Source organism: Vollenhovia emeryi, unplaced genomic scaffold (assembly GCF_000949405.1).
Source record: "Vollenhovia emeryi isolate VEMERY1.0 unplaced genomic scaffold, V.emery_V1.0 DF939194.1, whole genome shotgun sequence".
In the NCBI taxonomy this organism is placed as follows: Eukaryota; Metazoa; Arthropoda; class Insecta; order Hymenoptera; family Formicidae; genus Vollenhovia; species Vollenhovia emeryi.
The window spans coordinates 164,100-188,875 of record NW_011967172.1 but is presented as its reverse complement, the minus strand read 5'-3'; the positions used below and the strand labels follow the sequence as shown (position 1 = coordinate 188,875).

Here is a 24,776-nt window from a genome sequence, read left to right as displayed (position 1 = left end):
TTATCGGTGCAGTTCCGCTGCTCCCTGCACTTGTTACCTCGAAGACGAAAGGAAAGCGCGCAAAAAAGGAAGACTTCTAAAACGAAAGTACGCAACTCCCGATATAATTAATCAGCGAGATCGGCGAGAAATAAAAATCCGGGGGAGGGGGGGAAATTAATAAAAGATTTCTTCGAAGTCCACACACTTCACCTTTAGATCTCTGAAAATTGCAGCTATCTCGAAGCCATTTCGCGCACACACGCTTTTGCTTTAGTAATTAAATTTGTCCGTTTGTACGTCATTATAAAGTAATCTACGAAACTAGAAAATGTTCGCGATAAAATTAGACATATCTTCTTTTTCATGGGAAAGCCTCCCGTTAAACGGGACGTTATCTTTGAAAAATAGCCGCGAAGTTTTTTGCTACCTGTGAAAATTGTCAAATTGTTATAACAGTATGGCTCCGAGAGATATAAAGTTTTTATATTACTTTTAGAGCTGAGAGAACGTTGGGCTGAGCCGCGGCGCATAACGCACGAGTAGATAGAACGCCGACTACCTGTGGCTAAATCAGAAAAAGAAAAGAATGGAGGAGGAGAGGCGAGATCCCCGCGTTTTTTTAGGGTACATCTAAAAATAGGGCTGGCGTATTTTTAAAAAGCGAGCAAACACGCGGAAACCGGTCTGGCAAAAGCGGACGCGGGTCGGACATCACATTTCACCTCTGATGGAAATTGAGGAGTTGAAAATGAAAATTGAAGGATGCTGAGATTGTTCTGTGTTTCAAGAATTAAGTCGGCGCGCAGTTCTAGTTTCGAAAACCGTCACGAAAGGTGGCACTCGGGAAATAATATTAGACTGTCTATCGCGAAAAAATATTACCAGAAGTCTCAGTGGTCGAACTGAGACGCCCAGTTAGGGAGAGAGCGAGGTGCAGGCTCAAACTCCAGCCAAGTTAATATTTTTCGTAATAAATTTATATTAAAATTAGTTATTGGACACTAACGCCTTGTCACGCCTCTTATCCGTCTTATTCCTTCGAATTGATGTAACACATCCTTATGCATTTATGGGGAAAAAAAGATTTTTCGACACGGTATTAATCCTTGCGATGATTAGGCAAAGATTACGCATATACAACATAACCGCGTACATGCGCGTATTACCAATAATTGTTTACGTGTAAATTGGCATAACGTTAATTATGATACCATTAGGGAGCATCGCAAACATAATTTACCAGATGATCGAGGTACCATTTATCGCTTCGCGATAGCAGCCGCGAGGGGATGTAACATTTGCAGTGCACGCGAAAGCGCATTGTACGTGAATAAATAATAATTTTATAAATGGTTGACGAGTCTACAATCTGACTATTACAAGAGAATGGAATGTATAAAAAAAATACAAATTTTACAAGAGATCCACGTTTCCATTAGCGATCCTTTCATTCGTGGCAACCAAAATTATAAGAATACACAATTTTGTAATTTTTTAATTGACTTAGCCGTTTCTCAATAAAATATCCGCTCTCGATTAATTTATTTTCCATTATAACACCCGTCATAATTCCCATCGTAATATTAATTTGTTATTGAAATTTAACAGACGGAAATTAAAACCGCTATGGAAAAGACATTACTTATACATCGGCCATTAAAAACAGATTTCGCTTCTGCGTAATGGACTAAAATTGATTGCTATAAATATCGATGTCTTATGTAACTGCATTATTGCAGCCGTTACTGAATGTCTGGCTGTTATTAAATTAGCTTCACAGTATAATTATCTGCATGACTCACAAAATAGACAAAAGAGACAGCACAGATTAACTCGATATTTGCCTTGATATAATAATATTATATACTTTTACGCATATAATAATATATAACATTGTATATTATTATATGCGTAAAATTATATTAATAATATTGTTATTCAATAACGATGTTACATCTTAAACCGGGGCAGAAATAATTCCGCCGTTGTATAAGAAATGAAAACGCAACTCCCGCACAGGGTGTTTCGCGGAGAATTGTTCTACGCGGACAATAGTTACTTATTTGCTCGAAATATTATGTGACACCACCCCAGATTCTCCCATAAGCGTTCGCACGCACACGGTCATCGAGAGTTAGCAGAGATAAGACGAACAGAGCCGCGGTGAATGGTATACCTCATTAGCCGACTTCTCACGTGCTTCCGCGATGGCGTCAGATGTTCCGCGTGTTGCACCGATCGGTCGCAGCCCCACGCGTTGCGACGTGTCGCTTGATAATATCAAGTTGATATATTACAGGGCGAGTATTATTCCTTTGCGAGGAGCGATTTTATTAAATTTCCCGGCAATCTGTCAAGCAGGCTACGCCGGTTTGCCCCTCGACAATCTGCGACGTCCCGTCCTCCGGAGACTGCAGCCACTCGCTCGCGGACGAGAAGTTACGAGGAAGAAGAAGAAGAGACACCGGAGCGGATACTCAATAAATATTCCAGGACGCGCATTAGATATCCGAGTGTCTTGCGATATTCAGATTTATGGATATTTGTTATTGCTACCGTGCTTCAAGTTCCCGAAAGTCCCGTAACGGAGAGTTTCCTGCGCAGCTAACCGGGCACGGGGCACGGGAGTTTTATCGCGAAATAGATCAATAGACCGGGACGCTATAGCGAGCATCGATCGTTCGCGCTTCGCCGATTACGAGAGCAATTGGGAACGGAAATACGATCGCGGGAAAATTCACTCGTGGGGCTCGAAATAAATACGCGGCACGCGGAGAACGCGTTTGCGACAGTCGTATTAAGCGCCGCGACTCGAACGATACCTCGATCCACCGTGAAGTGTTTTTTCCGGCCGCAATTTAGTGGACACTCCACATCGGCAATTAGGTATTATACCTCCAAGATTAATAACATCGGAGGCATTGCGTAAATCCGCGAGCGCGACTTCGTCCTTCCGTTCTCCAGAACGGCGTCCCTAGTGCTTTACACGCGCGATTTATCCATTCTCTATCTCAAGATAGTTTTCTATCTCGCTGGTGGAACGCTGCAAAGAGCCGGGAGCAACGAGTGATTCATACAATGAGCGATCGTGAAAAGTGGGTTATCGTAATCGTGAGAAAAAGGAGAGACGTGTACGAAATCGAGCGATTTCCCCCCCCCCCCCGACTCTTAGCTTAATTCTTAAAACGGAGTCTACGTCTGTTTCAATGGGCTGGCTTGAACTTTCAGACACTAACGAAACTGCGAGCGAATAATCAGACGGCGCATTATCTTCATTTTATGTCGTTGCACTCGATTGCGACAGGACGAGCTCTCTTTCTACGGGAATTCCGTAGATTGCTCGGAAAAAGAATTGACTGAACGTACTCGACGGGCGGGACCTAACGCTGCAGAATAAATCGCTATCTCAAGCCTGGAATCGTAATTAAACTCCTTGCACGCGCTTCTAGATGTATGTTTTTCGCACGCTGTACGAGCTTTTGCATCAGCTATCAAAATCCAATCTTACATTGCGTTACCATCTCTCGTACTTACTTACTTAATTATATAATCGAGAAGTTGTATCACTTGTTAAATACCGCGTATATATTTATCGCACAAATATTTATACTCACTTTTGCACGGCTGTTACTTAAAGTGTGTCAAGTTGTTCCGTGCCCGTTAGAAAATTGTTACACGCGACGTTAGTTCGTCTTCTCCTCGAGAGAAAATGTAATAACGAGCGCTAAACAGGAAAACCGGGATGGGACCCAAAGTATTAATTTATGCAAATTGTAGTCGACAGCGACTGCACGTTGCGAATGCAAAAAGTTCAAATAAACAATAAAATTGTATAAGTGAGTAAATGAAGTGGCGTCAAGTTCGATCAATTATTTAAAGATCTCTTGATATCCTACTGAAAAATATTAATGACTGAATATATTATGGTGATTAAGTCATACGTGTCTGTCCACTCGGACATCCGTGCGTGTCGGCTCGCTCACAATCTTGCGCTTTGCGCGATACGGAATGTAATCTAACGACGCGCGATCATTAAGCGAAATATCAGAAATTAGCTGTAAACGCGTCCGATGAACATATCCTTCGTGCACACTCCTGGTAATTATGTCAAAACACTTCTCGATGGTACACAATTACGTAAACGAGTGTCGTACGTCATTGAAGATATTATCGAATAGAACTTCCGGCTCCGGAATAAGTGATACGCAGAAACATGTAGAATTGACAGTCTTGAAGTAATTTGCAAACCGCCTACCTAAGGAGACATCGTCTGCAAAACAAAATGGTAACATCGAGGAGGCACCCAGACGCAACCACCAGCGTGAGCTGTTGCTCGGAATGTGGAAATTTTGCTTGATATAACGTCTTTCTGGAATAAAACTTATTCGCAAAGTACATATCTGTCCAGGGTATGTTGTTCACCGTCAAGAATGTTTTCTTCAATGTGTTCATTTTATTTGTGCATATTACATTTCGTTCTTCTTCCTGTCAAATCCCTCTCGATTTTATCGTATGTTTAAATGTGGAAATTTCGCGCAAAATTGCTAGATATTAGATTTAAAGAAATTTTATTTAAATTTTATTTAGTCTATCTATGTCCGGAATGAAAAATTAGAATTAGCTACCTTTCTTGAAATTTTGTAATGTACAGCATGCCACTCGCATGTGTTATATGTGCCCTAAGTGGCCCGATCACGTCGCCGAAAAGACAGATGGACAGGACAACAATGATCTGCGAGAAGCGAAGAAAATTATAATCAGTGATGCGGAGTTATCAATACTTCCGGGAAACTGCGTGTCCGGCCGATGATTAAGTGTCACGAACGCTTTTATTGTTGTCCATGAACGCCGGGGCCGCTATAATTATTATTAATAAACTTCATTTATACTGGCATTGATGTTTGTTATTATGCGACAGCAATTCTATACGGCAATTTCGTTACGTCATTGCAAGAATAATTCTTGAAGTAATCTTTATCTGATAATCTAAAAATTACAGAGAGAAAGAGAGAATAAATATTAACGTATATATTTCAACAACTATGCTAGTGTTGTATTTCATATTTATCACTTATTATCATAATTATAAACAAAAATAAATATAAAGTTATTGCGTTTAATTTAATAGTTGAAATAACAAGAGAATTTTTTGTATATCTTATATCTTTTACTCCTTGCGTTCGGAATTTTTTACTTTTTGAGATGTGGAAATTTTCCATTTTTAACAAAATCTTACTGCTTTCAACTAAAGCACCAAACACTCGAGACCATCTAATCAGAGTCTGGACAAGCGATATCCAGCTTCTGATTGGTTCGCCATGTTTATTTTCCCACTGAATTTTGAATTGACAATTTAAATCTAATTTTATAGTTTGTTACATTTTTTTGTAAATTTTACATTTACAAACGACAGGTTATCGTGATTGATTTTGATTATTTTCACGCGTATCCCTTTGTCGAGGTGTTATTGCAAAATGGTGCTGCACATCCATCCATTTTTGCAATAAACAGCAAACTCACACTATTATGAAACTTCGTGCGATTTTGACTAAACATGGCGGACAACTCTGTTGGCCAGACTCTGATTAGAGGATCTCTAACTAAAACGTACACGACGCGGCATCTACCGTTTGAAAGAAGAATCAGGATAGACTCAAAAAGAAACTTGCGATAGACAGTATTGCAGATTTTATTAATGAATCGTTCGACAGATAACAGTTTGATGTTACTGTCGGCGATAAAGATTTATCAGTAATATGTTATTGCTTAAATTAAGAATCGATTCACGTTTGATTGTGAATGCAATTTTAAAATAATCTTTTATTCAACAAGCTTGCAAGCCTGTAATACTTAATTGAATTTTTGCAATAACATTGTAAATCAATTAAACCGTGTTAATGATATTAAAATTAAAATTTTAGCACAACATTTTTAATTTACACAGAGGCTGCTAAAAGAGATATTGAAAACTATCTTGTCATATTTTTATCCTAATATCTGTAAAAAAAGTTTAAAACTTTCCATTTCGATATGTTTTTACATAATCTGCAAAATTTATGTAAATGAAGTGAACATAACATGTGTATAGCGATAAGTTTACTTACATACAATGTATGCAATAATTTAATATACAATATATACATATCGCATCTCATACAGTGTAAATAAAACTATCGATATATGTACACAATGTATGTACATAAAATTATCGTTATGCGTACAATGTACATAAAATTATTTATGTATGCTTATTTATAAGTACATATGTAAATGAGTAGAATATTTTTAATCATTGTATTGTTTTCACATTTTTATCTAAAAATGTTAATAAACTATATTTAAAAATCATTTCCGTGGAGATTTTGCTTAATGGAGATTTGCATAGAATGGTTTATTAAATAAATTGCTTTCGCAGTCAAAGTATCAAAGTAGTAATGTTAAGATGTCTTTATTAAAAAGAAAATGTATTTTTATTTCTCATTAAAAATGCTATCTATTATAGAAAATTAATTAACTATATATTCAATATCACTAACTATATATATACATATATACATATATACACTTATAGTATACTAAATTATTCATATATATTTGTAAGAATATCCAAAAAGACTTCATTTATTGATTGTAAAAATAATAATTTATATTCGTGAAGAGAGAGCAAAGTCTAATTTTTGTCTTTTTAATAATAGTCATTTACTTAAACTGCATAATGTAATTTATGTATAATAAAATTATTTCCATTGTTATTTACACACCGCGCGTTTTAAAAACGTGGAAATGTAAAGGTAAAGATACTTTTAACCCCAATAAACCGATAACGTTTTACAGAACCGATTTAACATTTAAGAAACTATCTATTACGAAATTCTTATCGTTATCGTAAGAGCGTTTTGTTTTGGAATTCTTTCGATAACAATACTGTCATTATACAAATAAATCTGAACGACGAATCGAGCGTTAGTCGAGCGCCATCCACCTCTTCGACAACGTGCGTCGCGCGTGGTCTCTCGTACAACGCGATACTCGATAATCGTACTTAAAAAATCTCAACTTTTCGAATATTTCAAATAAATTACTAACGTATATAGTATATATAGTCTAATAATTGGTTCAATACTTAAAACAAATTAGAGCAATTATTCTATTTACTGAAACGAAGAAAAGAAATATCGAATATCTCGTTAAACCAGAGTGTTACTTCATCTACTTCTCTTATCAAGAATAAACACACTTGGAGAATGTCTTGCCCAATGAGCAGTGTTGAGTAAGTAACATATTTTTCGTTCATCAATACTCATAGATACATACGACACATATCCAGTATTCTTTATTGCGAAAAATTACAGATAACGATCGTGAATATTTTACACATGAAAAAAATACTATATGTACACCTCGAAGGTTTCTCTAATCCTTTAGCATTATTAAAACATACTCTCTGAAATAAGTTCTATCTCAGAACGAATATCGAATTTAAAAAACAAACTTTCAAAAGCAGTGTTTTCACATAATTTCGAAGTGTAGGGAAGATTTTGGTTTGGGGGAAGAGAGGCTGTGGGTGGGCTGGATGGTCGGAGCCGAAGTCAGAAAACGTAAAAGAGAAGCTAAGTCTACTAATTAAAGTCTTCTACTCTCCGGGCGCGTGAGACCCGTCAGTTTTCGGTGCTGGCCGGGACGGGACTGCCCGCTCGCCAGAGGAGAGCTCCTCCTCATCCGTTACATCTCGCATCGTTTTCCGAAAATTGCAAAAGATCACCAACGACGAGATTGTTTCTAACGGTATTGCCTCACGGGGAAAAATGCTTGTATCGACAAGATAAGTATGTAGAACGTATTTTAGTTAAATCAAACAAAATTTCTAGTTATCACGATAGGGCTCGATATTTTATAACCAGAAGTTTGATAGACTTCACTACAGATCTAGCAAATCCTAAAGAAATTCTGATTCGTCCACTTTCTGACAGACGACTGGTTGAATCTACCAGATTTCTTATTAATGCAACCAGATATTTTTTCAGTACTCGAATGTTCTAGAAAGCCTACACTGAGAAAAATGCTTTAATTGTATCAACAAGACATGTATGATAGGATGTATTTTGGCTAAACCAAACAGAATTTCTAGTTAGCACGATAGGGCTCGATATTTCATAACCAGAAGTTTGCTAGACTTCACTACACATCTGGTAAATCCTAAAGGAATTCTGATTCGTCCATTTTCTAACAGACGATTAGTTGAATATATCAGATTGTTTTCAGTGTATAGAAGAATCTATAAGTTCTTAAATTAGTTATGATAAAGTTATGATGAAAGCACTTTAAGACACATTCGTCAAAACAAATTACATTAAACAGTTTATCATCATTCGATTTCATCATGTTCTAATCAATCACGTGTTTCCTCCGTGCGAACATGTAAATCAATGACGAACTATCTGTTGAAGAAAGGATAATCGGAATGATCAGGCACAGCAGGATGAGATAACGCCAAAATCGGCGTTACAGTATGGCGATTATTTGTGTTTAGACAAGATCTTGACTGCGCAAAGGCTTCTTAGCGACGAACATGGCAATAAAGTGCACGACGAACATCTTTTTATTATCACTCATCAAGGTATGTTACTAACAATTTATGTTTCCTACGTGCATAATTCGGCAATGGGTTTCCCTTTCCTTTCCCTATGCCACGACAAAAGAATAAAAAGAGCAAAATATCTTTATCCCTTCACTTATCACTTCATTATTTTCTTTATATGAATTTTGTTTCAATAACGTGAAATCTCAATAATTATTTATTTAATGTCTCTTTTCAAAATTTTAAATGATATTTTCAAGAAAAAGAAGACAATAAATAATCAGTTTGTCAAACTAATTGTAAGTGAGACTTATAGAAAATTTTTCAAATAATACTTTCAATACTTTTTCTATTAAAAAGTTGTGTAGAACAAAATTAAGCAATGTTATACTACAACTCGCGAAATTGATCAAATGTATTACACAATAATTATCTACGGGTGAAGGGGGTTTCGATTTTTCAATAACATTAATTTAGAGATAAACGTCTATGATGTTGCAACGGATATGTTTTTGTCGAAGCTTCGAAAGAAATTTGTACACTCTAAAGAATAGTGATGTGAACTTTCACCACATTCACGTAGTTAAAAATAACTCGGTGTCAATTTTCACACCGATATTGTAGAAAATCTTTCACACCGACAAACGCGGTGTCAACTTTGATGCTATATTGTTTAGTTTTCACGACATGCGATGTGATCGCAATGTTAATTTCACATCGATAAGGTGAGAATTATATAAGCACCTGAATGGGTCTTAATTTCACACCATTGGTGACAATTCACATCCATATTTCTTAGAGTGTACCAATGATACGCGCGATTAAATCAATTTCGTGAGTTATTGTGCATATTTATAGATCTTATATTTGAATAGCTATTTTATTAATTCAGTTAGGTGGATTATTTTTCGCAACGTTTATACCATTCCAATTGTATCGTTGCATTTCGTTGTAGCGTACGAGCTTTGGTTCAAGCAAATTATTTTCGAGCTCGACTCCGTTAGGAGCCTCTTCAGCTCCGAATCCAACAATTGCAATGGGTCCAATGGGTCTTCCAACGATCATTCGGCCGCCAACCACGGCAATGGAATTTCTCACGTTCTGAAAGAGTCGAAAACCCTGGAAATCCTCAAACGATTGCATCGCATTGGGCTTATTCTGAAGGTACGTTCAATGTACCTACGCGACTCCCTCAAAAAAGGTTCTCATACGAAATGCGATTTTACGTAACGTTGTCTAACAATAGAATATAATTAAAGCGACAAAACTGAATAATTTTCTTATAGAAATCCGCTTATTTAATAATAAAGGCAATGGCGATGCAAGGTGAACGGCCCTTAATTACAAGCCGATTAGCTCGCCACATAGCTTGTGTGCGTGTCCCTTTAATCAAATTTTTCTGTCTCGCCAGACAAAGCTGTTTACTGTCGCGACACTTTCTTAAGAGAAAGCATCCTCTTACGTATTTCGAAAACATCGAACGTACAGCACTCCGTGCTACCGGACGTATTGAGTAACAAACTTGGATATATTCTTTACGTCACTTGCTTCTTCGCGATAAACTAGATCGATAACATTTCGTAACGGCCGGGGCGTATCAAGTGCGCGGCGCAACGCGAAAACTTTTCTTTCCCGATTTAGGCACGATGCGATAAATAAGACTGTGGGAACCGCACAGGAACCCTGCGGGGGCTCAGTAAGATAATATTTCTAGACGATATGCGACACCGTGGCGCTTATGCGTGCATTAAAGGGAGAACGGAGAAAAGTTACGTTAGGTAACAAACCCGTTATTCTATTTCAATACCGCAGAAGGTGCGGTCGTACCTTTCTTTATTTTGATTCGATAAAACGTCCCTCCGCGATACTGTATTCGCGATACGCACGAGCACGTAATATCGAGTGTCTCGAAATAGAATTATGCTCGAAGCGACCAACACGTGCGAGCAACTTGTCTTTAATACTCGCGAATTTCTCTTCAATATGTTCGGAAACAAAATGCGATTTCTAATCTATTTGTCTGTACACGAGTGAATGGAAATTCACCGACTGTATTGAATTGAAATTCACAAATTGTAAGATAATGTCAAAGTTTTGTCAAGAAAAATCATTCTCGCGTTTACTAAAAGTAGTTACAGCTATGCTTATTTCCAGATGCACCTTGCGATGTATTGTAATATTAACGTGTTATGTCGCTCACGCACCCCTTGCTCGCACCGGCACCCATAAAAGTGCGAACGCAGCCGCGTTGACAAATCGATGAGAACATTTCAAGATGTTCTTTCGTAGTTACAAGTTCAGTTGTTTCCATTTGATCGCGTATTTTACGATTAATAGCGAAATTTATCTTCTTTTCTTGTTCAAAATGCAGATTATTAATCTTATTTAATTAAAATTGTTAATCTTATTCAATTTGGTGATTGCAATCAAGATAGAATAATAGCATAATATAAAAACAATCGGGTACATTTATCAATGTAATTTGCCGTCGCAGAATTCGATCGTGTCGCTTCCTTTTTCGTTTAAACGAATTGAAAATGCGGACAATTATAATAAATTCATAAATATACTCATTTACAAATGATTTGCAGTTATTGGTGGATCAAGTTACAATTCTGGAAACGATGACGCCGTTGGATTTCATGGAGTTTAGGGATCTGTTGTGCCCGGCCTCGGGTTTCCAATCCCTGCAATTCCGTCTACTGGAGAACAAACTGGGCGTAAAACAAGAGCTCAGATATAAATACAGTTACGTACAGATCTTCAAAAATCCCGAGGCCATCGAGGCGATCAAGCGATCTGAGGAAGAGCCTAATCTCTGTAGTCTGATTCAGAGTTGGTTGAGCAGAACGCCAGGGCTCGAGCCACACGACTTCGATTTCTGGGGAAAGTATAAGCGATCGGTGGACAGGATGCTTACCGAGCAAGAACAAACCATACTTGTAACTATCCCCGCGACCACTAATCTTGTAACTCATAATATTGTATTAAATCTGGTGTCTCTTATCCCTTCGACAATTTCGGTAATCAATTCTCTCTGGGAAAATCTAAAATAATGGCAAAACAAGAATTGGAAAACAAGAATTTTGCCTTTCATAGCTGAAGATCAAGTTACGGAAGAGCGAGCGCAAAAGAATCCGTCTAAATACACGCGACACCTGTTCTTTCTTTTACTTTTGAATTTCAAGACGACTAGCTCACGGTTTGTCAAATTTTCAGAAGTCGGACAAATGCGTCAACAACAATAAGTTGAACGATATGTACAAGCGCAAGCGAATACTTTTCGAAAGCATTTTCAACGAGTCGCACCACAATGCTCTCGTCTCACGTGGGGAACGCAGATTTTCGCACATTGCCCTCCAGGGAGCAATAATGATCAACCTGTATCGGGATGAACCACGATTCAGTCAGCCGCATCAAATCCTATCGGAGTTAATGAACATCGACTCTCTAATCACGAAATGGAGGTGTAAGAAAAAACATTTATTTATATATTGTTATGTATGTTTACCTTTTGCTAAAATTTATCTTTCAATTTTGCAATATTCACAAAAACGAAACTATGTCCTTTTAATTTTCTTACGACACGTGTATTCATAAATGCACATAATCATTATTAGTTATACGCGCACATAATTACTATTATCAGTCTTAAATTATTTATAATCGTTACCTAATGCACGCATTGGATATCTTATCTGTTTGTGCAACCATTAGAATGTTCTTTTCCTTTTCAGATAATCATGTTATCATGGTACAACGAATGATCGGATCTCAACAATTGGGCTCTGGTGGCTCCTCCGGCTACCAATATTTGAAGTCCACATTAAGGTATATACCTGCTTCGATTAATGGCGAAAGTAATAATTAATACGAAGTCATTTATTTGCTAAATAGATGCCAGTGGCAGCGAAAATAACACTTTCTCTCATTTATCGCGAGTTTTTATCATCAGCACAAATATTATTATTGTAATGTCATAAGTCACTATCAAATATATCGTTTACTTGTTGAAACTCGATGACTTTAGCAGAAGTCATCACTTGTACTTAGATAACTGTTGTCTGAACACTGTTTTCTTGAATTATCATTCGACACGTCACTTCAGAAATCCATCGCGTCTCGTAAAACGTACCAAATACTTTAGTTCTATTACAAATGCAAATGTTTTTAATAATCAATTTCGCTTGTTTCATATGTCTTGGTGAACAGCGATCGATACATAGTCTTTCTGGACTTGTTCAACCTGTCGAATTTCATGATACCACGTCGCATGATCCCGCCGTTGACGAAGCAAATGAAAATGAAACTATCAATAGCCACGTACTCGGACGAGGACCAAGATGAATCGATCAACTCTCTAGAAAGCTTGAAAATTAGCTCACCCAGCACACAACAAAGTTCATAAAATTCTAATAGGTTTTAACGTTTCTTTAACGTCACGTAGTCAGTGTATATTATGCACTCACGCTGATACAATTAGATTATAGTTAGACGAACGCTTGAAAGTGAATGCTCTCTTCAAAACGTTTAGCGTTAGAATTAAATATTTCTGAAAGGCTTCTCGGAATTAATCTACGATAACGTTAACATTGAAAAGTAAAATTTCAAATATGTATTCAAAGTTATTTATGAAAACGTTTCCGATTACTAATTAGATTAGACGGGGTGATTTAAAGTAGCGTTTCTCAAACTTTTTCGCCGCGCAACTCCCAAAAAACGTAAAAAAGGTGAAATTAATACTTTGCGACCCCCTGTAAAACCCCAGGAGGGTACAATGAGACTATTTCACTCACTTAAAGAAAATTTCGTACGAGAAATTTTATAAAATTATTATTTTGCGACCCCCATTTCGAGAACCGCTGATCTAAAGAAAAGTTTATCTCCATTGTTCACAGTGTCTATCGTTAATAAAAAAAGCTCATAGCTGTGTCTAACGATTGCAGATATCACTTTCTCACAGATTAACTTTTCCTCTTGGATTGCCTTCTGTTAAAATAATTGTATTCGGTAGACTTCTTCTGACGTAACAAATAATACGAGAAACATAATTAACAGCATTATCCGTGTACTTAATAACGTGTTTTATTAAGTCACAATGTTTCCTTACAACACCTATTGATTTATTTCAGTTAGAAATTGGAAACGCTGCGATTTAAAATTCTGCTACGATCGATTAAGCAACTTCGAGCGACGAGACTTGATTAGCTATACCTGCGAACACACAACGAAGTATTCGTTAGGAAACTAAGCACTCGGCTCAATTAGCGCAAGTACTGTATGCCGCTTATTCATTACCGCATAAATTTTTGCCGATCGCAATGTAAATGTAACCTTTGTCACCAAAGGACGGTCCCCACGAATTTTTTATGATATAATGCGGTATACTCGCTACCGTGTTGTATCCCACTATCTGCACCGCATGATTCAAGCTTCCCCACGAATCGTCGCAATGATACTGTATTACGCCGCCTAAATAATTCTGCCAAGATATGGCGTTCACAGCAACCGCCACGGGTCCGTGAGTAACGAGCATCGTCAAAAGTTCAGTCTCTGCGTTCACAAAGCTGGAACAAAGTCGATTATTCGTGTATGCCGGGCTGTATTAGACAATACGGCGTCCACCCGAAGCTCTTTGTTAACGCCAGCACAATCAGCAATTGAAAAATTGATTATGACATTGCATATAGTAAAAGGGAGAAATACGAAAAAAAGAGAGCATACTAAGTAATAATGAGCATTATAAGTAACAATAAGAAAATTGTGCATTAGAAATAATAAGGCACGAGCAAAAAATAAACTACCTGTCGCATGTAAAGTCTGTTACTTTAACTCCCGATGTCTTCGTGGAAATTCTAAAACACCAAGTCTTATGATATTTTTGTATCACGCTAAAAGAAAACATCCTCGCGCAATGCAACGTACTTGGGCAGTCTACACGTATCGGTGCGCCATTTGAGAGGATAATCGGTCTCAGATATAATTTCTGTTTTCGACACCAGCAGCCACGAGAGTAAACTACATATGTCACCGCCTTGGCATCCGTAACTGCCTGGCATGCAGTCAATCATCTGCATAATGTGGAGGATAAGCCACATATGACAAATTAATATACAGGGACGTCTAAGAAAAGCTTTGATATTCTCAAGAGATTGACCGCTTCTCAAAGATCGATTTCCTTCTCGAAGAGTTCAAGAGTTTGCCCCGTGCATCTTAAATCTCAAAACTTTTCTAGTTCCCTAACGTATAAGCGTGCTGCGTTGAAAGAGCAAGGGGGCTGCTAGAATAAGAGCCCAGCTGCTTTTAATGTCCATCAATGTGTATGGCCAATTTATTCGACGATGCTTCCGTGAAAGCACTTCCGTAAAATTTGTTTTGGGACGCAGGCTTCTTCGAGCGGTTCCCTCGCTTAGGAAATAGAAAAGCGTGTCGGGAATATAACGACTTACTTCCTGCACGCTAAAGGAATACAAAGTTCCGTTTTTTATGGCGTACATCGACTCGGCCACCCCGATCGTGCTGAACGCCCAACACGCACCGCAACTCTCTTGACTCATAACTGGTCCTACAACCCTTTGGTCCCGCCAATCAAATTTAGAGGGTATACCCGTCAATCTTTTCACACGATTAACCGAGTTCGTAGAGTGTTGACGATAATACGACGCTGTCGTGTGTTTTTGTCCTGGATCACAAAATTGTTATCGTGTCAGCAAATAATATAACGTTAAATTATGCTCGCTACGAGCACAGCTGAACTATCTCGGGAAACCCTTTTTGATTTTTTAAATAATACAGCCAGCAACTTTAGTGAATCCCGAAGGTTTTCACGATTTACAGATCTTTCGTCTTCAATATTAGTCTTAAAATAAAACAATTCATTGTCCTCGTCGCGGAGGACGAGCTTTCTCTGATAAATCTTGTTGATTAATAAAAATATAGCAAACTTAATTTTAATAAATTTAAAAGTTTCTAAGATTTAAAGATTTTTGGTACTTTAGTATCGAAACAAAATCATTATTTGGAAAACGAATTCTTGGTGGCGTGCACTTGTACACACTAATTATATTAATTAATTATATTAATTAATACAAATATCATCGCAAACATGCTATGTATCGATAAACAGGTATATTATCGAAAGTAAATATTGTACGTCAAAACTGAAATAGAATTATGAACATCTACTCGTTGATTTGGTTGCTCTAATCCCGTTTCAAATTTAAGTTACATAATTCAATTAATACTTAATTAACTTGATTACTATTTCTTTTGCCGAATTATTAAACTTACCCCGCAAAGGTAAGTCGGGGAGTAGTGCTTTTTGCAAGAATTCATCTTCGGATAAATCGGAGAATTCTGTCAGCCCGTAGAACGCGCTTTCTTGCGACGACCGTAAACCGTTCAGCCTGTCGATATGTCGCAATGATTGCTGCAATTAATTTCATTCCCCTATTAATACCATTGGTAGCGAAAGAAAATTGCATCTACCTACGATACTAATCTGCAAAGTTTAGCAATACTCTACTTACGTTAATCGTCAATTTATCGATAATATTGATAATATTGTACATATTATAGAATTTCTTAATCTATATTATACATGTACGTACATTTGTTAATATTATAGTTAGTTGCACACTTTACGAATATTATTTTAGACATTTACTTCAGAAAATTTTGGAGTAAAATAATCGGCAAGTGTGAATACCAGAAAGTTAATGTGCAGTAAAACTATAGAGAATTTCTAGAATGAAACAAGCTTAACGCTTTTTATCATTACTCTTCTTCCGTCAGTGCCGATAGAACTAATTAATGCATCGCACCAAGTTGTAACGCAAACACAAGTGACTCATAATATGCGCTCGCGAGCACGCATATATATTTGTGTTTACGCATTTAATTAAAATGATATGAAATGATAAGGAAATATCTTATAAAATCCCTGAAAAAAATTTATATTAAAATTATAACGTGTCAACGTATACGCGGAACAACGAGGATTAAATTCGAAAGGTACAATGTCGTCGTGCAAACATTTAAGCCGATCGCGACTCCTATCTGCCTCCTATCAGGAGAACGGTAGGAATCGTTTCTCGTCGTTTACCTGAAAACACTCGAATCTCTTATTATATTCCGCGAGATTGTCCCTGTAGGACTTATTGTATCGCTCTACGTATTTCGCGAACAGTTCCGCGTCCTCAACAGCTTTATCGGGTTTGACTTTGATTGGCACGATAAAGAAGCAAAGGCTCACGACCAGCACTATCACCACTACTGTTCGCCACTCCATGTCTCGTGCACAACCACGCAGAACGCACGTTGCGTTGTGCGTTCGCGTTGTCACGCTACGGACGACGCAGACGCGATAAGTAAAGTGGTGAGACAAAGGGTCTGTTCTTTGTAGCTGAATCGACTGCACTAGTTCAGAGTTTATCTTTCTCCTTTCAATGTGGTGGGGAAGAGATAAACTCTGAAGTAGTGCAGCCGGTTCAGCAATAAAGAACAGACCCTATGAGTGTAGTCAGTATTTAAAGATTTGCCGAGTAAGCGCTTGGCTGCAACCCGATGCTATCTCGAAAATGGCGGCAGTATTTAATAATCACGCGGATTTTCTCTTAGCATTAACAAGCATACAGTGTTTTTGTAAAGAAAAATTCATTTCAATTTAGCCAACACAGCTGTAATAAAAGAAACGAAGCTTTTTGCTTTAAGGGGTCATTCCATTTTAACAGCCCAAAAACTATGCTTATCTTTAACAATTTTTTTCCCAGTAACTACACCATACAATGAAATTAATCTTTTTGAGATTATTTGAGATTACGGTGTAGAAAACGCTTAATTAAAGAATTATTTAAATTGTGACAAACATTTTTTTGTGTTATTTAAGAGTGCCCTAATAAACATCAAAAAGATTTATTTCATTGTATGTATTTACCGTAGAAGAAATTGTTAAAGATATGCATAGTTTTTGGGCCGTTAAAGTGGAATAACCCCTTAAAAATATTTGAAATAAAAAATAGTATATGAAAACGTTCAACTCTTTTAAACAATTTATTCTTAAATTATTAATTTATTAAAAAAACAAACTACTATGTAAAACGAGCACTGGTAATGAGATCTTCCATTTAAAAACTTCCATCATGTAATTACATCAAGTATCAAGTAAGTATAAAGTGAAGTAAAATAAATAATAAAACAGTATTTAACCAGATTATGCAAACAATTATAAAATCTTATCCTTCCTTTTTTTTTAAATGGAGAAAATACATGTGTATAATTTGTGGGACACAAGCCAAATTATATCGGTGGCGACATCTGCTAAAGAAATAAGGAACTATTTGTTCTGCTCGGTAATAGAAAAGTTATTAATTTTAAATATCGTAATGTAAAATAATTTAGAATATTAAAGTAGATATTGATTATTTCACTGTTAAAGATATATAAGATGTATTCAAATATAGTAAAAAAAAATTATCCTACATGATATTGTTTATCTAACTCGGTCTTTCTTTAACAGAACATTATTTTTCATAGAAACCTACACAGAATGACATTCTAATTAATTTTTTTTAAGAATAATAAATTAGCAACAAATTTTAATCTTATCATTATCGATTTATCGTTACTTATAACCGTTTTCAGTGATAATTCACCGATTGACTTGTAGACAGTGTATGTAGAGATATGTAACATTCTTTATAAATGTGTAAACAAAAAATCGTATTGTAAATGCGCAAACGAAAGTCTATCGCATAAAAGATTATTTTAGACCAACTTAAAATTTCATGCAACAGAAAAGTTAATCTAAAGAGGCCCTCCGCCGCCCCCGCTGATTCCAATCAGCGGTCCTCTTTTCTTTACAATACGATTTTTAACATTTTTATTATTTACCTTTCTTCATACAATTTACAAAATATTCAGTATTATAAAAGAGATCATTATACAATACAAATTAAAATATATAATGTAAAATATAATCAGATACAAATTATATATTTTTTTAAATGAAATTACACATAAAAATTCGGTCTGCGTACAATAACACGAAATCTTTACACGTGTTTATTGCGTAATATTTTTTACTAATTATCAAATAATATTTTCAAAATTATTTTACTTTATCTAATTTGCATAAATAATCGTAAATAAAAGGAGCATTAATAAATTTATCATTTTGGAAGTAAGGAATCTCCCGAATTTATTAACATTTTTTTAGTAAATCCAAAGTGCCAAGTTTTAAACTAAATGCTTACCAATCGTGTAATAACTTCTGTCTTATTGTGTGCATCCGATTACAGAATTAATATTACAATGTTATAATATTTTTAATGCATTTAATTATTATTATGTCTCCCTGTCCCTGCCTATCCGAATTCCTGCCTACCCGAATTCCTACCTACCCGAATTCGTATCTACCCGTATTCCGATTCATCTTTATAGTCCTATCTATCCATTTTCTTACCTACCCGTTCAAACAAACTTATAAATTTTTAATTAAAATTTATATATTTAAAATAAAACCGCGACGCGATTATTAGGGATACACAATTTGGGCTTTTAACTCGCGCGCGATGGAGGTATAATTCAATTTGTTTCTAATCTCGCATATGTATATGCGAGAAAATATAGAAAAGAATAACCCACCCGAATTTTGGCAAATAAAAAAATCTGTACAAGTTGATATTTTGTGTGTATTTCACCATCGTGGTCAACAAGGACCACTTTGAAATACTATACATTCCTTGTTGAATCTTGCGTTGGGCCAGATTGGACCTACCTTTCGTCGCTCCTGGCCATATATCTGGTCACATATTGACCAGACATCGGTAGGAAAGAGAGAAACTCTTTCCATTGTCGGTTTATTATCATTGTCGATGTTACGTACGATTCGAATTATAAGCGTATGCGAGCGTATATGAGTGGCGATTGAAAAATATACGACAATAAAAGGTTAATTAAAAAATATATATATCTGTAAAAATTTGTAAAATTGACCGCATAAAATTGACTGAATATATTTCAATCCCGTTATTTAATTGAGAATATAGATTGATCGTTTTTTGTGACCGTTTTTTCAATTCGGAATTGTAAGTATAAAAAATATATATAGGAGAAAAAATTTTATTTCGCGTTATATGCGTACTGATTTTAATTATATCCCGTGAAAATTTGAAACTCATATTGTAAGTGAAAGTAAAAAATTAATAAAGAAAATTTCTCGATGGAAAAACCGATCGCGAAAACCGACCGTGTAAACCGACCACGAAGATGCGTGTAATTGTGCATGTCGTTCATACCATACGCATCTTGAAAATACATATATCAAATCAAATATAGAAAATATAAAAAATGGATAGGTTATAAAAGATTAGCTCGACAAATACAGCAAGACTATATTTGCCAAGCCGTATTTTGTGTAATTTTTGCAACGTGGCTCAACAATTCTCAAGATGGAAAGTTCAACATATCGTTATATGTACAATAGAGATTTATAAGATTAAAAGAATGTAAAAGAAAATTAAAGGCCCCGCTGCTGGAAAGAATGAATCCCAGATCTTCCGGATTACCTCCGATAGCGGTCATTTCGGCAGGGAGTTAACGACGATCGTTTCTCATGGAAACTCGTATAGTTACAGTTTTATTGAAATAAAACTTATTCTTCCATTATAAGTATGGGAGAATATTTATTGAGAAGTACATATATAAAATCTTCTCCTTTTTTTGGTTAATTTCGCGAATCGACGTCGCGCCCTCGTGCCGAAACCGTTACTTCCGGGGATCCGCGACAAAGAAAACCAGGGATTAACTCTGGTTATCCAAGAAGGTTTTCAAACTTAAACGGACAAAGGAAAAGTTCAACTAATCCAAAGTCACATTTCGCGTAATTTATGCTTCTAAAAATCTGGACCATTTATTTCCGATAGGTTGAATATATAAAATAAAAGATTAAATGCTGTAATTATTTTATTATGGCCTATTCATTTTGAGGCAACGAATCTACGAGATATATTTAACTAAAATCTACAATCTACTATCTACTATCTACTATCTACAATCTACGATTTACATCATTACAGATGTAGATTCGTTGCCTTAATAAATAAAATTCTTACTCACCGACCCGATGCGCAGCAGCAGAGTTGTATCTGTAACACAAATAAAAAATTTATATTAAAAAACGTCATCAACAAGAAACTGTGCAATTATGTATGTATTTGAAAAAATGAATATCGAGCATACACAGATTAGGCCTGCTGTTTAAACTATTATTATCACTCATAAATGTGTCAAGTTTCTTCATTACATACTCTCGATTCAACACTCACGATAACGCGATTGAAGGCAAATTAAATGTTATGACATGATGACCGCGAAATAAAATGATGTATTATGGCAGTCTCCCGTTACACACGTTTAAGTTCGTCCTTAAGAAATTCGAACGTCGAAAAAATTTTTTTCATATCAACTCCGCTCAGGTACATTGAGTCGATTCAATAATCAATTAAACCGAGAAAATGATATAAAAATACTGATCGAAGAGATGTGCTTCCTGTTCGAAACCTCGAGCGTATAAATTCCGCGAGGTACAAATGTAATTAAACGATTGAATTGACATTATTCCGTTTACTTAAGTCACTTTATCCGCGCAATCCCACATCGCAACACTCGCTGACGAATGTACACTTAATTATAATCACATTTTATGCAACATTTTCGACGTTATTTGTTTTACCGACAGTCTACTGTGTTTAAAATAAATAATCAATAAAGATCCCGGATTGTAAAAGTATATGTGATAAAAGTTTGAAAGTCTTGTCGCATTAATTGCTATGTGCGAATAAATCGCGCGAAGTATCTTTCCGTTTGACCGAGTATTCATCGACATCCGTATGAATTATTAAACACAGGAATTAAATAATCGTACAGGAGATAATTACGTATTGTATACGAAGAGCGGTCGAGAGATCTTACCGCTACGACACACGAAAAATTCGAGAATTGTCGAAGAATTAATAAGAATTAGAGGCATTGCTAAGTTTCCAAAAATGAGATTTCAGCGATGTAGTCTCATAAAAGAAATAAGCACTATAAAAATTTTAGAATGCTGTTTTATATTGTTCGCAAAAAAAAAGAAAGTTGCGATAGTCGGGAAGTCAAAGAATAAAAAAAATTTCCGGATCCAATACTATTACACTTCAATGACTTATAAAATAGGATCGATATAGCGCCAGTCATATTTGCAGTATTACAGAGAATGGAATATTTTAATCTTGAAAACAAATTCTACAATCTAGAATAAAATGATAATATGTATCGTCTTTTGTTGAAGATCGTGGTACCAATTTCATGCGTTGTAAGATGGAGGAAAAATTTATTCTAAATGCAAGAATATATAAACTTACATTTATATAAGTTACTCTTGTCTCAATATAGTAAGACAATCTTTTTAATTCGATAGACGAGAATAAGAATTATTGATTTTATTTTGATATTGTCTTATTTTTATATTAAATGAGGTTGTGAGAAATATGCGTCAAGAATATTTTTTGTCTCGATAACAGAAATCCTTTCTGAGGATGCAGTGTTTCAGAAATGTACGCCAAATATTCTATTCTCCACATTTTGACGAAGAGACTATGTACGCATACTTTGCGTCCGTACTGTTTAGATTCGACAATGTTACCTGAGATGATAATTAAATAATAAAAAGACAAAGCTCCGAATGTAACAACGTAATGAATATAAATCTCAAGAAATATCTTTACGTAGGCAACGCCATTACATTTAAAATGCGATGCTCGATCTCTCGAAAAGAATTAGATAAGAAAATGATTTGACTAGGAGAATAAAATAATTTAGAATATATTTTTTGTCCGACTAAAAGCTCTCGTATAAATCGAGAAAACGGAAAGGCGAATAAAACAATCCACGAAATAAAGTTAATGCCAAGATGATAATTAAATAATAAAAAGATAAAGCTCCAAATGTAACAACGTGATTAAAACAAATCTCAAGAAACATCTTAATGTAGGCAACACCATTATATTTAAAATGCGATGCTCGATCTCACGAAAATAATTAAAGAAAATTATAGGACTTCGAGAATAAAATGCCTTCGAACACATTTCTTTATCCGACTAGAAGCTCTCGTGCGAATCGAGTAAACGGAAAGGCGAATAATACAATCCACGAAAGAAAGTTAATGCTAACATGATATTTAAATAATAAAAAGACAAAGTTCCGAATGTAACAACGCAATGAAAACGAATCTCAAGAAATATCTCTATGCAGGCAACATCATTATATTTAAAATGCGATGCTTGATCTCACGTAAATAATTAGATAAGAAAATTATAGGAATTCGAGAATAAAATGCCTTCGAACACATTTTTTTGTCCGACTAGAAGCTCTAGTGCGAATCGAGTAAACGGAAAGGCGAATAATACAATCCACGAAAGAAAGTTAATGCTAACATGATATTTAAATAATAAAAAGACAAAGTTCCGAATGTAACAACGCAATGAAAACGAATCTCAAGAAATATCTTTATGCAGGCAACATCATTATATTTAAAATGCGATGCTTGATCTCACGTAAATAATTAGATAAGAAAATTATAGTAATTCGAGAATAAAATGCCTTCGAACACATTTTTTGCCTGACTAGAAGCTCTCGTGCGAATTGAGTAAACGGAAAGGCGAATAATGCAATCCACGAGAAAGTTAATGCTAACATGATAATTAAATAATAAAAAGACAAAGTTCCGAATGTAACAACGCAATGAAAACGAATCTCAAGAAATATCTTTATGCAGGCAACACCATTATATTTGAAATGCGTAGCTCGATCTCACGAAAATAATTAGATAAGAAAATTATTGGACTTCGAGAATAAAATGCTTTCAAACACTTTCTTTGTTCGACTGAAAGCTCTCGTGCGAATCGAGTAAACGGAAAGGCGAATAAAACAATTCGTGAAATGAAGTTAACGCGAGAATAATACAATAACTGTACCAAAACTGTACTAACCACAAATTTCCTCCGCTGTCGCCCGATGCCTCCTAGACCGCCGCATCCTCTCAGATTCCTCCAGTTCGCGCTGGCACAACACAACACTCGCGAAAGAAGTATGTTACGAAAGTAACGCGCGACACGGCACTCCCGGCGTTAACCGACATGATCTCTATCGCAACGAAAGCGAGAGACTGCGTGCAAGAATACGAGCCGCTCGATGGCGTCGCGAAATGCCGGGAACGTTCCAGCGGGGAAGGACTCGTGAAAGTCGTGAAAAAAAGCGACTGAATGCCGGGCGTCAACAAGGCGATTTCGCTCGAACATTTCCTTCGCCGCGTATTACGCGTGAAAGACTCGCGCGAGGACACGAAACTACGCACTCTCACCGCTGCGCGAAAGATTCCGGCCGCGATTTTCTCACGATAGCGCGTCTCAGTGGATTCACCGGCGCCCGAGGGTCGACTCCACGTCGAGCGATTGTTAAACTTCACAATGTTAAACTTACTGCGATCGTGCGTACCGTAAAACGCGTCGCGAAGACCATCGGCACGGGAGACCCGCTGCGTGCTGCGACGCTCTCCGAGTGGATCAACATGGCGGCGATTCTCGCGACTGCGCGGTACTACGCGGTACTACGAAATGAGTCGAGTCCGCGACGCGACTCGAGCGACTACTTCGATATCACTTGCGCGATCTCAAATAAACGTAATTCGCGTAAATTCACTCACATCGACGAGCAATCGACAAACCTTCGCGGCTCTCCGCTCAATGTACGTCGGCGAAACTGAAGTGAGCACGAACGACGACGATTCGCCGGTCCACTTTCCGTGTCCCGAGTGAGGTAGATTCCCCAAGAAAGATGAAGACGACGTCTCGAAGCACTCGCGGAATCGAACGCGTGGCCGTGGAGTCACTCAACTACGCGGGGAACGCGGGGAACGCGGGGAACGATCGCGCACATCGTTCCGTGGCGTATGTACGTGCCGGCGGCTCGACCGACTGTGCGGCACACGTCTCCCCACCTCGGCGCACTGCGGCCACGGCGGCGCGAACTACGCGAGTAAACGGCGCGTTTGAAAATCACGTTGGTATCGTTCACGCGAACAAGCGCGCAAATCCACGCGGAAAATATGCATATTGACGAGCAATCGACACCCTCGCGGCTCGCTATTCTTCGCTTTACGTCGTCGAAAGTGTGGCGA

At 36.7% G+C, this 24,776-nt stretch overlaps 2 protein-coding genes across 2 annotated transcripts; one reads left to right on the top strand and one right to left on the bottom strand.

Moving 5' to 3' along the window:
- The first annotated feature begins 6,932 nt into the window (after positions 1-6,932).
- Positions 6,933-13,620, top strand: LOC105562132 (tryptophan 2,3-dioxygenase). Its single transcript, XM_012012690.1, has 7 exons — positions 6,933-7,252; positions 8,430-8,599; positions 9,516-9,724; positions 11,152-11,502; positions 11,780-12,029; positions 12,298-12,391; positions 12,773-13,620. The coding sequence occupies exons 1-7, from the start codon at positions 7,227-7,229 to the stop codon at positions 12,966-12,968; spliced, it is 1,296 nt and encodes a 431-aa protein (XP_011868080.1). The 5' UTR covers positions 6,933-7,226; the 3' UTR covers positions 12,969-13,620.
- Positions 13,621-13,626: 6 nt separating this feature from the next.
- On the bottom strand, positions 13,627-16,907 carry LOC105562130 (cathepsin O-like). Its single transcript, XM_012012689.1, has 6 exons — positions 16,665-16,907; positions 15,851-15,989; positions 15,010-15,242; positions 14,486-14,631; positions 14,365-14,415; positions 13,627-14,127 (listed from the first exon to the last, which is right to left on the bottom strand). The coding sequence occupies exons 1-6, from the start codon at positions 16,848-16,850 to the stop codon at positions 13,848-13,850; spliced, it is 1,035 nt and encodes a 344-aa protein (XP_011868079.1). The 5' UTR covers positions 16,851-16,907; the 3' UTR covers positions 13,627-13,847.
- Between the last annotated feature and the right edge of the window lie 7,869 nt (positions 16,908-24,776).